The sequence below is a fragment of the Sander vitreus genome, chromosome 7, assembly GCF_031162955.1.
Source record: "Sander vitreus isolate 19-12246 chromosome 7, sanVit1, whole genome shotgun sequence".
NCBI classification, from domain to species: Eukaryota; Metazoa; Chordata; class Actinopteri; order Perciformes; family Percidae; genus Sander; species Sander vitreus.
The window spans coordinates 23,287,446-23,302,936 of NC_135861.1; the positions used below are offsets into that span (position 1 = coordinate 23,287,446).

Consider the following 15,491-nt stretch of genomic DNA (forward strand, 5'->3'; position numbering starts at 1 on the left):
AAAGCCAACAAATAGAACTATTTATGGAAGTCTTTGGGTCATCAGTAATACTTTCATCTTGATAGATAGAAAAATAAATTTCTTCACAAATACAAGGGATGACAGGGGGAAAGAGTTACAATGGCAGTGTAATCAGTGGGATTTTTTAGCTAAAAAAACATGTTTGTTTGTAATGTTTGTAATAAAATATATTGTGACTGGCTTTCTGAATTAATTACACTTTGGGGAACATTTGCACCATTTCCTGTTTTAAAGGAACATAGATACAATATCAGCCACCCAATTCCTGCTCTTTTGTGATTTATCTTATGCCTAACATACTTAAATACACACAAAATGCACTACTTCCTTACCAGATTGCACAATTCTAACTACTAATGTAATTTACAGTAAACTGCATCTAGTATATGAGTTGACAAGAAAAAAAATCAAGATCTATTACTGTCTACTATTTTAAATTATTTCTGGATCTACAATAATAAGTGAAAATGTCACTGAAATCACTCTGTATTTACTCTACAGTGCACTATATTTGCTGTCTGTCTGAAGGTGAACTTTGTGCTCCATATAGTGCCTTTTAAAAATTCCCATGATGGAATGAAAAAAGTATTTTCTGCTAAAAATCCCACAATGCAAAATCTCAATTTACTGCTCAGTATAGAGTAAACTGTTGTACAGATTGAACTATTGAGTGTTTATTACAGGAAATAGTGAATGAGGGGCGGATCTGAGCAATGTAATGACAAGTTTCCATGTTAACCTTCTTCTTAATTTGTTTTGTTGTTTTACCAGAAATAAGTAAAAACACGGGTGTGTGGAGTGGACCTGTCACAATTTTTCCATTCAATTTCAATTTCAGTTTATTTATAAAAGGGACAATGTGCAATTAAAACATAAATGTGACCATTTGATGAATTGCACCAGAGTTAGCCTTTGGCTAGTTTACATGTTTCACCATGTGAAATATATCAATATATTTGTGATATTTATCCGTTAAGTCAACATTTTTCTTGTAAATCAAAAGATTTACTGCAGTGGAAACAAAAAAAAGGTGAAATTGAAGAACTAAGAACTACTAAATAAAAAAATGATTACATTTTGTGGCCTCACACATCACAGTGTTTCAGTTTAGTTTAAATGACACTGCTTCATGTCACTCTCAATGATGACAGATTTAAGAAACTAAGAATAGCTATAGTTTGATTGGTGTTGTCCTGAAAATGATTTCCTGATAAAGGACAAAACTCTTCCCTACTGTTCATCACAAATTGCAGAAATGACAACACTGTACAGATGATTGTGCTCCAAAATATCTTTTTATCTGTAGCTTAAAAGATTTTTTTTTTTTTAAAGTGTTTCCACTGTAAGACACAAATGTTTGATTGTAGTGCGTCTCAGTTAGCTGCAGTCGGGCGACGCTCACCTCCAGGCAGTGTATAGACCACCCGGGAGAGTGAGCAGGCGGGGCTTGACTCTTTATCTGTTGATGTGGTTCTGGTCATTTCAGATAAGGGCAGTGCGAGCTGTGTGTAGACATGAGGTTCAGGCTGAGTACACAAACCCAGCAGCTGCCTGGCACCGCACACACACACACACTCTTTCACAAAGGCTAAAAGTGAAAGTGAGCGCTAGTCAGAGCGGGAGGAGGTCGGAAAAAACAAATGAAATGATAGAATATGGAAATAAATAACCAACGCTTTCAAGGAAAGATAAGGTGCAACTTATGGGGGAGACTCTTATGTTTTGTCACGAGTAAAGCACCGTCATTATGTTTGGGAGTGTGTTTTACAGAGCCTGATCTAACACAGATGTTCTAACGAGTTCCAAATGCTCCTCAAAGGTCGATGAGCTCTGACTTGTACTCTTGCTGGCCCCGTTTCAACAACAATATCCCATCAGTCATTGCTCCCTCTGGGAAAAGGTCTTGTAAATCAGCATCTTGTTCTCCACACAGTTTTCTGGACAATTATTTTCTCCAGTAGTCCAAGACAACTCCATACCATTTGAAGTAAAAGCAGTGCTGAAAGGATTAGTCGATTTAATTGTCAGAACAACAATTGTCCAGTCATAGTTTAGCAACTACAACTAGGCACGGCAGGCCTGTAAAGTTTTGGATTTCTCCACGTGTTCATGGGGCTTTAGTATGAGCGATATTGGACATTTAAAGAGTTTTGAAGGTGGAATGTCTTTTTATAACCTTTCCAAAACCAAAAACACAAGAACCAAAGTGTGACAAACGTCTGCAAACGTTAGCATGTTCAACGAACTAGCTTACTTGTTACAGTAGTAATTGAGGGCTACTTCCAAGGCCAAGAGTTAGCATATTCATTCGAAGGCTAAACTATTAGCAACCAGTGTTGGGCAAGTTACTCAGGAAGTGTAATATGTTACTCTTTACTTATTACTCCTTAAAAAAGTAATAATATTACTTTAGTATCAAAAGTAACTAGTTATGTTACTCGTTATATTACTATATTACTTTCGCACGCCCCCCCCAAAAAAAAACAGCTCCTTTATAACACATTCTACTTTATTTGGAACAATAATTAACCTTACAGGAGGAGTCAACAATCAGCCAAACTGCATAACTACAAACATTCTGCATTCAGGCTGTTACTGTATGTTACGAAGATTATCGCACATTTATATAGGCCTATTACATTTTTTGATGAGTTTCACTTAGGCGACACAGATTCCCATAACCATAGTAACTCGTTGTGCCTGCGTGCACAAGACGAGAGAGGAGAAGGACGCTGCCCTGCTCTGCTCACAGTGACATGTTGGATGTCATCGATGTTCCCACTGTCTTTTTATAAGGATAAGACTTTCAGCTGTTGAAAGTATTCCTCTCTCCGTCATCCAACTCTCTCTGTCATCCTTCGTTTAGCTTTTTTGTAAGTTGCCGACGTGACGTGACCTGCCTTGGTCCTGACCTGCCTCATTCTAAATTACGACATGCGTATATGTCACGTCATCATATAAGAAAGCCTACCTTGGACAAAAAAAAAATCACATTCATGTAACACAGTAAAGCAGCGTTACTTAGGTTAGTAACTGTAATATAATTACTGTTTTGGAAATTGTAATCCTTTGTTACTGTTGAAAGTAATAATATATAGTAATATATTACTAAGTAATGGATTCCTGCCTAACACTGTTAGCAACATTAACTCATCATCTCTAAAACGCTTCTCCAATATTGACACGTGTTTATTGCGTTTATCGTTTTACTATAGACTCTTTTATAGAGTAGAGTCTTTTTGATAGCAGTGTAGGCAGTTGTTGACAATGCTTGAATAGCCCGACATTGGGCTAGTTTTTCTAAAGCCTGAAAACAGAGCCAAGAGGATGTACAGAAGTCTAGTTTTCTCTCAGACCACTTGAATTACAGTATGATGAAAGGTTATTATTGTTTTTGTTTTTTGCCCAATGACGCCAAAACAATACTGCCTACCCAAGCTTTATTGGCTTGAAATGAGAAGCCAGTTTTGTCTGCCTCTGTCTTGAATCAAAAAGAGTTTATATGGTAAATCTTCCATCGTTGTCATTGTAATCTACATATGAGCTGTGCAAGAGCAAAAAGATTGACAGGGGTAGCAATGAACACTGAATTGATTTGTTGGAATTTGGGCTCTGTTAACTTGGACGTTTTTACTGTATATGTGACATTTAAAATATTATTATGTATTTGTTGCTTGTGAAAACAATTAGTTGGTAAGGGGCAAACCAGAGTCCGGACGTACTGAGAATACAGCATGTTCTGACTGTGGTATGTCGGCGTAAACAACCTGTAAAACAAAGTCATTAGCCCGATCCCCCTCCTCCTCCCCAGCTGGTCCCCACACTGCACCCTCCCTGAACCTGGGTGGGTGAATGCAGGTCTTTGGAGGGAGGCTGTGGAATGTGGGTGATAGTTGCTAAGTGAAAGCTGCGCTGCCATCTCTGATCATTCACAGTCTCCGTGGGTGTGAGTTTTGGGCCAAAACTAAGCAGAACCTTTCACAAGACTGAGAAAGAAGCACAAAGAGAGAGAGAGAGAGAGACTTTAACAACATTGAGTTATATATAAAATTATCACATCTCCATCTTCCACGCATAAGAGGTCTATAATGACTGCTGGCTTCAAAATGAGCTCTCTAACAGGAATATTTATTCAGGAAAGTGAACATAATACCTGCATATACAGTACATTATAGCAAAGCTTGCTTTTGCATATCAATAACTTCTAAACTGACTTGCTGACTGATTGAAGAGACAAAGCATGTGTCTGTGGGAAATGTATCTGATAAAAGGGATTTAAAGTGTAAATTGCATGTTCTGAAAGACCTTTTGTTCTGCATATTAATTTTATTTCATTTTTAAGCCTCTGAACTTTTCATTCTGTCAACTGACGTGTAAGGGGTCTGCAGTACAGTAGTAATACTAGGCGTCTGGGGGAAAATGTTAGGATCTTCCCTGACCTGCTAATTTTGTGCATTCGTATGTGTGCACACATACACATACCTTCCTGTGGTAAGTGCTGGGTGGGTGTTGGCTGAGTATTGTTAAGTGAAATGGAGAGCAGGATGGAGGGAATAAAGGAGGGGTCAGGTCCCTTACTTCTGTGAGAACATGCTGAGAAAAAGAAAAAGAGATACTTGGCTGACATTCTGCAAGAAGGACTGTATCCGGAAACCCCAGCCAGTTGATGAGATTGTTTGGTTTGAAATGCAACCGGCTTGTTAGTGCTGACTATTAGTCACATCCTACTGTCGGTTTTGGAGAGGGTTCTTTAATTTAATTACTTCATTGCACATTGACAGACTATATTTATGTTAGCCCTTTAACCTGCAATAATTGCACATTTTTGTACCACTTGGGGGCAGCAGAAACAAAGTTGAGAACACAACATTGACATAGAATCAACTTTGTTGATTTGGTGTTAGCAAACAGTTACATATTTACACATCCAGCAGTTACAGAGCAACATTAAAAGATGCTATAAACCTCTGTAGAGCTGAGGGAAGCTGCAGAGTTTGGTGATAATTCTCTGTGGGTTTATTGCTGCGGCCCCTTTCACAAACAAGTAGCCATACAATTGTTGATATAAAAATATAGATTTTAGCTGCTTTAAATAATCAAATCCAGGTACATTACATTTGTCTCCATCTTATAGGATGCTGTTAAATGTCCCATTTTGACACGTTCACCCGCATTGCTCTCTCCTCACGTCTGAAAAGGGGCCTACTTGCCTTAAAAGTCAATGTTTATAGACTCACTGTCAGGACCAGAGGCTTCCTGCTAAAGTAAATAGCTGCTGTGCTAAATCCGTCATAAAGGAGGAGAAAAATTATAAATAAAGTTTGTGAATGTTCCATTAGCGCCCCTCTCATCCTCGCCTGCTTGTCCAACTCTGAGACGGTAGCTTCAAAGAGGCTTCATTAGGTGTAGAGTGGTGATGAGTGTTGTGTTTGGATGTGGAGGAAAGGTGTATAGTGTGTGAATGTCATCGTTGCATTTGCGGTCCACCACGTTGGTTCAGACTAAAATAGCTCAACTATTGGGTGGATTGCCCTGAAATCTTGTACAGACATTTATGGTCCCCAGAGGATGAATCTTACTGATTTTGGTAATCCCTGCCTTTTTTTCTAGCTCCACTATGAGGTTGACGTGGTTATGAATATTGACTGGATCGCTGTGAAATTTTGTACAAACCATCTCGCCCTCAGGATAAATTGCAATAACTTTGGTAATCCTCCGACTTTTCCTCAAGCACCATCATACTTTGGTTTATGGCCAAATAATACCTGCAAAACTTGTTTTGTGGTAACTACCAAGTGTTAGCATGCTAACAAACTAAACTAAGATGATGAACAAGATGAACATACCTGCTAAATATCACCATGTAGCTCAAGCTCAAAGCACAGCTGGGCCTAAGAACAGCCATACAGCCTTGTTTCAACATAATTATGAGATACAAATCATAGTTGTAATGCCATGGTATATAGAAATAATATAATAATAAATAAATAATATAATTATTATTATTATTAAAGTATCTTATAATCGTATCGTGAATATTAGAAAAAAAAGTTGGGGTAGGGGTTGGATTTTGTTTGTGGCAAAATTGAGTACACACTTTAACTTGATTGTGGAGTTATTTTAGGTATGCAGCAGACATACTTGTTAAGCACAGAGGAAGTCATTTATTCAGCAATGGATCCATAGAGCAATGTTGATCATTTATTGATTAAGCCTGCATATCCTCCCTAAGCTGTTGGGGTGTTTTTGTGGAAAAATACATTTTAATCTATGTTGTGTGTACTGATGTTTTGCCTGTCCTGTCTTGATCAGAACAGCTCTTACATAATGCCATTTTGATATCCCGGGATTAGGCCGAGGTCCTCTCCACAGACTGGCTGGCTGCTTCCATCATATCAGCCCTCGGGGAAATGACGACTGCTTTTATGGCAAAAAACAAACAAACTATGTGATGTTCCAGTGACGTGATGTTCAATTCCTGGTTTATTTTAGTCTCCACAAAACGAACATAACCCTTTTAGTAGGCCGTAATCATATTGGTAACTCAGTCATGAACTCTACTTGACAGGAAGCGAGTAATGCAGATCATAATGATTAGTGGTATGATTATAATAGTACTGGACCAAACCAGCACAGGAGAGACTGGGCAGGATATGGTAATATGTGATGAGTTTAGATAAATGAGTGTGTTGTTGAGCACAGAGGAGCAGGTGCACTGGCCCTGCACTGGGAGCGTGGCGGCGTGTACAGGTAGCAGGTAAACGCTGCCAAGCAGAGCTACTAAAGAGGTGGAGTGCTGTTGCGTAAACACAGGACCTTAATGTGTACTCTGTAAACCCACTAGCCCTTGCCCTCTTGAGAAAAGCAAGCAATTAGTTTGAGTCTGTGAGCTCAGACGCATGGAGTGTGATACGCACGTTGAGTGAATCTCAACCGATAAATACTTACAGTAGCTGCAGCTCATTGCATTTGGAAATAAAACACAGAGTAAAGTCTTGACTGCACACACATATAGACTGACAGGAGGCATTCACCTGCAAACACACATCATGCTGCAGGTTTCACTTTTGTCTCGTGGCTGTTTTTGCTTGATCAGTGAGAGTAATGCAAACAGAGCTGTGCGCTCTGAGCCATCTGCCTAATGTCACTGTGGCCCATATCTGTCCTGCTCTCTCTCTTTCTCTCTCTCTCTCTCTTGCTCCAGAGCTTACTATCTCATACTCTTCTTACTCTTGTCGACCTTACATTGTCTTTTTCCTTCCTCATCCTGCTTCTTTCGACTTATTTCCTTCCGACCCCCAACATCTGTCAGTCTACCATTTTATCTGTGTTGTCTATTATGCTGTTGGTCTATTTTTTACCCCCGCCTTATTAGTTTGCTTTCTTTTTCAACTCATCTGTCCATACCCATCTGCTTCTATTCTTGTGTCTGTTATACTCTGGAAACTATGTCACCCTGGGTCACCTTTATCCTCTATTGCTATTTTCATTATTCTTTTTGTAGCCACTGTATATATATTCCCATTTATTCATGCTCTCCTGTTTACATGTAAGTTCTCTTTCAACGTGTTTCTTTTGTTTTAGGACAGAAGAAAAGCTCTGGTCATGGGTAATTTCAATGTTGTTCAGGAATTATATTAAATGTTTCATCTCTTGTTCTACCGTGAACACAATATTATCAGTAAGATTGATTTACATTTGAGAAAGTGATTATGGCACAATAAAGTAAAAGTGCAGGAAATCTGCTGAACAAAGGTTCAAACACAAAGTGGAGCTTATGTAAAGATACACACAGATCATTTTAAAACTGAAGCCCCAATATTCTGAAACAACATAAACCAACAATAACATTTAGACTGCTTTTATACACCTTTACATAAACTTTCCAGGGAAATTTTAAATAGTGAAGGAAACATGGTGATCAAAACACTTGCGGATCTGCAGTGACGAAGAAGAACATTCTATCTTAACAATGAAAGGTACTTGAGTAACCCAAAGTGATCTGGATCGTGCTGAAAAGGGTGTTATATCCTGGAAACCCAGTTGGATGATTTGGGGGGGAAAAGCAGAAGAAAACGTCGTTTTTGCTAGGCCTACCAAAAATGTTTGAAGTATTGTATATTCAACATGGGCTGCTTGGGATGGCTTTTTCTTTTTTCTTTTTTTTTGGGGCTGGAAAAAGAAAATAGTTTCCCACAGCCTTTAAGACTTGATACGTTTCTCCATTTCAGAGGTTTTACTGTGTTTCCTTTATTATTTTTATTTATATTAAAGGCAGCAACAATCCCTCCAGTATTCACCTTTTTGATTCAAAATATACATGTTTTTAACAAAGCCCCTCAATTGATATTTCTGATTTAAAGATATGTTGACATGAATAATTGAAATTAAAAATGTAACAATTAGGAAGGCCCATTAAAGTTAAGTACTCCTGTTGCATTTCTCCAAGAAATGTATCTTTCAAAATAAATGACAACCAAACCATCATTTATGCCATATACAGCTAGGATTTTTTTAATGAAAATGGTTAAAGCTATAGTGCGTAGTTTCTGTCGTCCCCATGAGGAATTCTAAGTAATGACAACAACACTGCCCACATGACGCAAGCCTTCGGTGGTCGGCGCCCCACCCACACCCCTCCCACACCAGTTGCTAGCTCAAGGAGGAAACGGTGGATTAAAAAACATGATCGACTCTAGAGAGGTAATTATCTCGTAGTTTTTATGTCCTCTTCGTCTCCAAAGCTGATCGTTAACTGTTGCCCTTTCTCAGCGATGACGTAAAACGCATCACTCAAGCTTCTGCGTGCAAAAGTCACCGGACAGCACCATTTTGTAAACATAGCCATACTGAGAAATACAGAGAGAGTTTGGTGGAACTGGGCTTCAAGTTAGACCTGAACCCCTTTTCTTTGCTTCTTATTCATGTTTGATACAAGATGTATCATTTCTGGGCTTCCTTCTGGTGCACACTCAATGTAATTATTGACTATTGTGAGTTCAATAGATTATTAACAAATACATAGATTAGTTTGGGGCAAAGCTAAATTAAACTTGTGTGTTTAAAAGAATAAATAATATTTCATATTTATAGAAAGCTTTGACACAAATATTTAGACAAACATGTTTCTGTTTTCATTTCATTAACTGAGCTGAATATATATCTTGTGAATACATTGTCTTCTAATTCTGTCGAAGTGGTTTGAAGGCCTTTAGAGTGTGCAATAACAACAACCATCATGTACGTTTATTACGTGTCACACTGTATGAGATGGGTCTAATAACATTTTGGTAGAAGTCTGTGTCAGACTGTACGATATCAATTTGAGTTATGTCAGACAACTTTGTGGTGAATCGTAGAGCTACCATGTAAATATTAAATAGTAAGAGAGCTGAGGCACGTCATCATCTCGCGTTATCCATCTGAAAATGCAGCAAACAATAAATGAAGTTTGGCCAAAATGCCACTAATTCTTTTTCATTTTGTTTCCATCATTTTGGTGTTTTCTCCTCTAAAATCTATTCAGAATGTCTCTTACGAAATGTCACACCGACCAGTGTATTCTGTGTTGTTTTACGTTGCATTCTGATTGGTTGGTTTGTAGTGGTGGATTATAGCAGCAGTCACATTGTGAGAAAAACGGTCGTTGGTGGACATGTCTCACAATGGGATCTAGGACCAGACTTGGACTGACGACCAAAGATTTTACCACGTTTCTCTCACGATTATCAACTTTTGTCTCAGACAGCCTGAAATCACACCGTGTGAAGGGTCCTTAATGTATATAGTTTGTCTCGAGTCTCTTGAGAGAGACAGGAAAGAAATGTTTGAGGAAAGAGGTAGACAGGGGAATAAAACTCATGCCACTAGTATCATAATTTAACCCTTACAAAGAGTGCAATAAAAGCCTTTCACCATTTTAGTTCTGTCTTTTTATGTCTGTTAAGATCTTCCGGTAAAGTCAAGCACTTGAGATGTACTGTCTCTGTCAAATATCACTGTTGCTCTCACTGTCAATGAAACCAGTCAACCAGACTTTTTTTACTATGACCGGTTTTACTATGATTTAAGATTAAACCCACAGAAAAATAGACATCCTTTTTACACTATTTAAAAGTGTACATCATGTGAAAGACTGAGGTTTTTGATTCATGAAACCATTTTGTCCCAGAAGCAATAAAAACAACACTGGTATATGAGAAATGAATTTATACCTGCTTACTTTTATGTTTAAATCATGATTCATTCACTTCCTTTGTCCTTCCTCCCTCCTCTCTCATCTCTCCAGGTGAGCGCTAATGTCCTGATCTTCCTGTGCACTAACATAATTGGTATCTGTACCCACTACCCCGCTGAGGTTTCCCAGAGACAAGCCTTCCAGGAGACAAGAGGATACATCCAGGCCAGACTACACCTGCAGAGGGAGAATCAACAACAGGTAGGCCTGCACACAAATGCTATACACATTTGTCTATATGTATATAATGACCACATTGGCCAGAATATAAGACCTTTTTTTGGAGAAAAAAATGGCCTCAACCTTGAAGTCTTTTCACTCGTAAAAATAAAACTTGAAATACTTCTATTAAAGCAGAATGTGACTCCCAGATTGTCCAAATATGTTTTCAAGTAAAGCAAATACTTCACATTCATTGCCTGTGCAATAAGCCAGCTTAATTTGCACATTTAAATTAGAATTTATTCAGAGATTGCTGCTGGAGTATTGTGTAAAATTATGTTCTGTATATTGTATGTACAGGAAACATTTTTTTGCGCTTTATGTTTTTGTATTGTTTTCCTTTCGTTTATTTGTACATGTGTTTTTTATTGTGTACTACTGACTGCATCAACTTTCCCATCTGAAATAATAAAGTGACTGAATTGAACATCAGTCTCATATTCACACACTCTGCTGTCAAGCTCTTGGCGGAAGTTACTGCCAGTTAGCTTTGTGTCTGTTTTAGTGCTCCATCATTACATGCAGTGATATATTTTGGGCTATTTGGACAGATGATTCGTCCCCTTGTCTGTTTCTGTAGTAAAGATATTAGGCATTCTCTTCCTGGAAGCAAAACATGAGCACAAGCTGTCAAAAACTCTCGTAGGTTGAACTGGATCAACTTTAAAAGACAATATAAAAGGACTTGAATTAACTAGCTAGTTTAACAATATTAAGGCTAAAAACAACCCATATTGCAATACACTCTGTAGAAGCCTCAGTTACACCAGTACTATCTCCCTTCAAAAAGATCTGACGTTGTGAAAAAGTATATGTCCCACCAGTCACTTTTCCAAACATTATTTCCAGAACAAATATAGTCTATAAATATAGTCTAGTCTTTGTATATATTTTCTCCAGATATCAAAATTCAGACGATCTGCCAAGTACCAAGTACTGCTCCTTTTTTCCCCCAAATTTAAAATCAGTGTCCCTTTCAGTCAGTCATAGGGTTGGGTACCGACGTAAACGGTAGTAACGAGACTGAATATGAACGAAAATTTCGGTGCCTCATTTCAGTGCCTGACTCTTTTTTTTCAGAGGCATCGCTGCACGGGACGCTAAGTTTCCGTTAGCTTGTAGCTGGATTAAACACAATGGTTAAAATGCTGACAGCTTACGTTAAGCGGTATAAAATGTGACTGTATTACCCTGTAGAGGATTTCAACACTGGGACGTAACAGTCTGACTGCAGCTGCCATTGTCGGAAAAACAACACAGACGGTGCGTTTACTTGAAACTCGCCAGCCTTGTGGTGCATTCAAAGTTATTGTAAAATACCCTTTTCCCATCTGGTGCTTGTTTTTGTCGTTTACCAGCAATTTACTGGTGAAATAAGTCATTGTAAGTTATTGTTATTACATTATTAATCAATCATTTAATTTTGACCATATGGCCTTAGCAATAAACAAGCCGTTCTTTAATGTCGCCAACTGTCGTTTTGTGCTCCTTTTTTTATATTTTATATTATGTACTATACTAATATTATAAATATATTATATATATTTCAGTTCAGGCACCGTTTAGGCACCGGCACCGTTTTAAAAGTATCGTTTTAGCACCGGTATCGGAAAAAACCCAAACGATACCCAACCCTAGTTAGTCAACTCACTTGGAAACATTTCTTTACAGCACAGCAGTAATTGTTTGGCATTGGCTTTGCATTTCTGTGATGGCTTTCTCTCTGTGTAGTAAAGTACTATACTTGAGTATCTCCATTTTACTTTTTACTACTCCAATACATTTATATGACAGCTATAGTTACAAGTTATTCTGCATACTAATGGTTTTACATACAAAACAACTGATGAGCTTATAAAATAGGATGCATTTACCTTGAACTGCTGTATTAAAATGCTGCTTACATGTTAATATATCAATAATAATAATAATTCAATATTGTATAATATGATACTGGTAAAGGGGCCACACTTTTGTTTTTGCTGATAATTAAATCTTGTACTTTCACTTATATAAAAATGTAACATTGTAATGCAAGACTTTTACTTACCTACTTAAATACTTAGTTTTACTTACTAATAAAGACATTTTCGCACTATTGTATTGGTACTTTTACTTAAGTAAAGGATCTGTGTACCAATATTCCAACACTGTACCTCTCTACTGTTGGTGTCAAATAAAGACACAAAAATGCACCCAAAAATACTTAAAAACATGAACAAGAAATAACACGATCAAAAAGCACAGTGGACTCAGAAATTGAGGCTACATCATCAGTCATATAATTCATTATTCTTACATTTTTATTGTCAACAAATCCCATGAAATGACCAAATATATGTTTGCTTTCTCAATACTTTTTGACTTCCCATCCCTGTCTGTTCCTCTGAAGCCCATTCATTCCTACAGAAAAAGTAAATCTTTGAAAATTGGTCACATTGTTTTTTTTTAATCCTTTCATGGGATTTGTTGACAATAGTAGAAATAAAGAATATCACCAGACTTAACCTTTTAACTTCTGCCTAAAACTAAACCTCATCCTAATTCTAACTAATCAGTCCATTTTGCACATACTGTAGACAACTATATTGTGAATGATACAATCTGCAATTTGTTTCTTTTTGTGTATTTTTGTTTTTCAGGAACGTCTGTTGCTTTCAGTGTTGCCAAGGCACGTTGCCATGGAGATGAAGGCTGACATCAATGCCAAGAAGGAAAACATGATGTTCCATAAAATCTATATCCAGAAACACGACAATGTCAGGTCAGCCGGGACACTTGGCTTCAGTGCTTTATTTCATGTTTTACCCATGAATTCAAATTTCACTTACTCTATCACACACACACACACACACACACACACACACACACACACACACACAAGCACGCTCACAGAGTCATAAGAGGGTAGGGTGATTTGGCAGTGGAGGCTAATTAACACTAGTGAGGGAATACTTAATCACCAGCAGCCAAGATAATATAATCCCCAAAGATAAAGAGCTTCAGCGCGCATTCAATTACAGCACTGAGCAAACACACTGCACACAGTCCCTCTGTCCCTCACTCACACACTCGCACACACACACAAACACACACTGGCACAGATCTTCTTCAGAAGACTTTAGGGCCAAACATTTCTGCCTCTCTCAAGGTCAGCACATAGTAACATACTGCAACAAACTGTACTACTGCTGCTGCTGCTGTGTAGTGATGAAAATATAATCATTTGCTAAAATTTCAACACTGAACCAAAATGAGGATGCTTGATAGGTTTATTCAAAGATTCAAAGTGGTTTTCTTCTGTCTTTCCACCCCTTTTTCTCGTCCTCAGTATTCTTTTTGCAGACATCGAGGGTTTCACCAGCCTGGCCTCTCAATGCACGGCTCAGGAGCTGGTCATGACACTCAATGAACTCTTTGCCCGTTTTGACAAGCTGGCATCGGTAAGGTTCCACAGCGTCCTTTCTCCTATGTCTGTTGTGTTTTCTTAAAGGAGTAGTTTGACATTCTGGGACATAGCTTTAGAGGGGATGATTTTGTTATGTTGTTTTCTTGTCCAGGTTAACTGTTTCCCCTCTCTTTCAGTCTTTACACTCAGCTAATCCTGGCTGTAAAGTCATTCTTAACTGACAGATATGACAGTTCCTAAAATGTTAAACTATTCCTTCTTTTTTTTTGTCCTCGGAAACCTTCAACTTATCAACCTCATTTGTTTCTTTTCATCCTTTTTTCCTCCCTTTTTCAGGAGAACCACTGTCTACGTATTAAAATTTTGGGTGATTGTTACTATTGTGTGTCTGGACTGCCTGAACCCCGGGCTGACCACGCCCACTGCTGTGTGGAGATGGGTGTCGACATGATAGAGGCGATCTCGTGAGTAGAAATAGTGTTTGCATATGTTTGCATGTGTGTTTGGAGTTAGTTTGTTTGCTGTCTTTTGCAAAGTGTTGTCCTGTCGGAGACACTGATCGTCTGGGCTGTGTGTGTCTGCAGGCTGGTGCGCGAGGTGACAGGGGTCAACGTTAACATGCGCGTTGGGATTCACAGTGGGCGTGTGCACTGTGGTGTGCTTGGTCTCAGGAAGTGGCAGTTTGACGTGTGGTCAAATGATGTCACGCTGGCCAACCACATGGAGGCGGGAGGCAAAGCAGGGTGAGGGAAATAAACACAGGTGCACACACACGTACAGTTTGCATATTATAAAAAACATCCCAATGTAGAATAGCTATCAACCCAACACTATTTACAGTGGTCAACAGAATTTTCTTTGATAAAAACGACCCTTTAAGATTCTTTATAACCAATTAAGTGAAGGAGGTTCACTTAAAATATTGCATAACCTTTCTCAATGTAACTAACTCATCTGTAAATATACAACATTTGAAGAACAGTTGATTATTTTTTGCTATAATTCATGTAGATCATTTCTCTGACCTATGTTATACAATAATTCCAGAGATGCCGTGTATGTTCAGAAGTGTGTCTGGCATTCCCAAGTTCTGCATATACCAATAAAGAAATAAAGCACACACCCATTTGCACACTCAAATATGGACACACACACATATGCAGGTTTTATATAAAAATTCCTTGTCTATTTGTAGGCGGATCCACATCACTAAGGCCACCTTGCAGTATCTTAATGGAGACTATGAGGTGGAACCAGGTTTTGGAGGTGAGAGGAACGCGTATCTGAAGGACAACAGCATCGAGACCTTCCTGGTTCTCGGCTGCAGCCAGAAACGGGTCAGTGCACAAAAACGCACACAACTCAATAAAGATATTATAGGTTTATGATAGCATGCCGTTTAGGTAAAATATTATTTAAGACATTCAAATATTTTACATTTTCCCTATATTGAAAATATGCATTTAAATACATATATTACATACATTTATATTTTTTAAACTTTAAAATGTTTTTTTTACTTTGAAATGTTTATTTCCTTTTATCTAATCCTTATTTGTTACCCTTATTTTAATTATTATTATTGCACAACATTAGCCTTTT

At 38.0% G+C, this 15,491-nt stretch overlaps 1 protein-coding gene across 2 annotated transcripts in view; it reads left to right on the forward strand.

Moving 5' to 3' along the window:
* The window catches only part of LOC144521119 (adenylate cyclase type 6-like), a 41,515-nt gene that overhangs the window by 14,958 nt on the left and 11,066 nt on the right, over nucleotides 1-15,491 (forward strand). For both annotated transcript variants that reach the window (XM_078255446.1, XM_078255447.1), the window contains exons 4-9: nucleotides 10,310-10,459; nucleotides 13,123-13,244; nucleotides 13,812-13,923; nucleotides 14,226-14,353; nucleotides 14,474-14,632; nucleotides 15,085-15,226. In XM_078255446.1, the coding sequence (XP_078111572.1) occupies nucleotides 10,310-10,459; nucleotides 13,123-13,244; nucleotides 13,812-13,923; nucleotides 14,226-14,353; nucleotides 14,474-14,632; nucleotides 15,085-15,226 (813 nt within the window). The remainder of the gene's footprint in view (nucleotides 1-10,309; nucleotides 10,460-13,122; nucleotides 13,245-13,811; nucleotides 13,924-14,225; nucleotides 14,354-14,473; nucleotides 14,633-15,084; nucleotides 15,227-15,491) is intronic.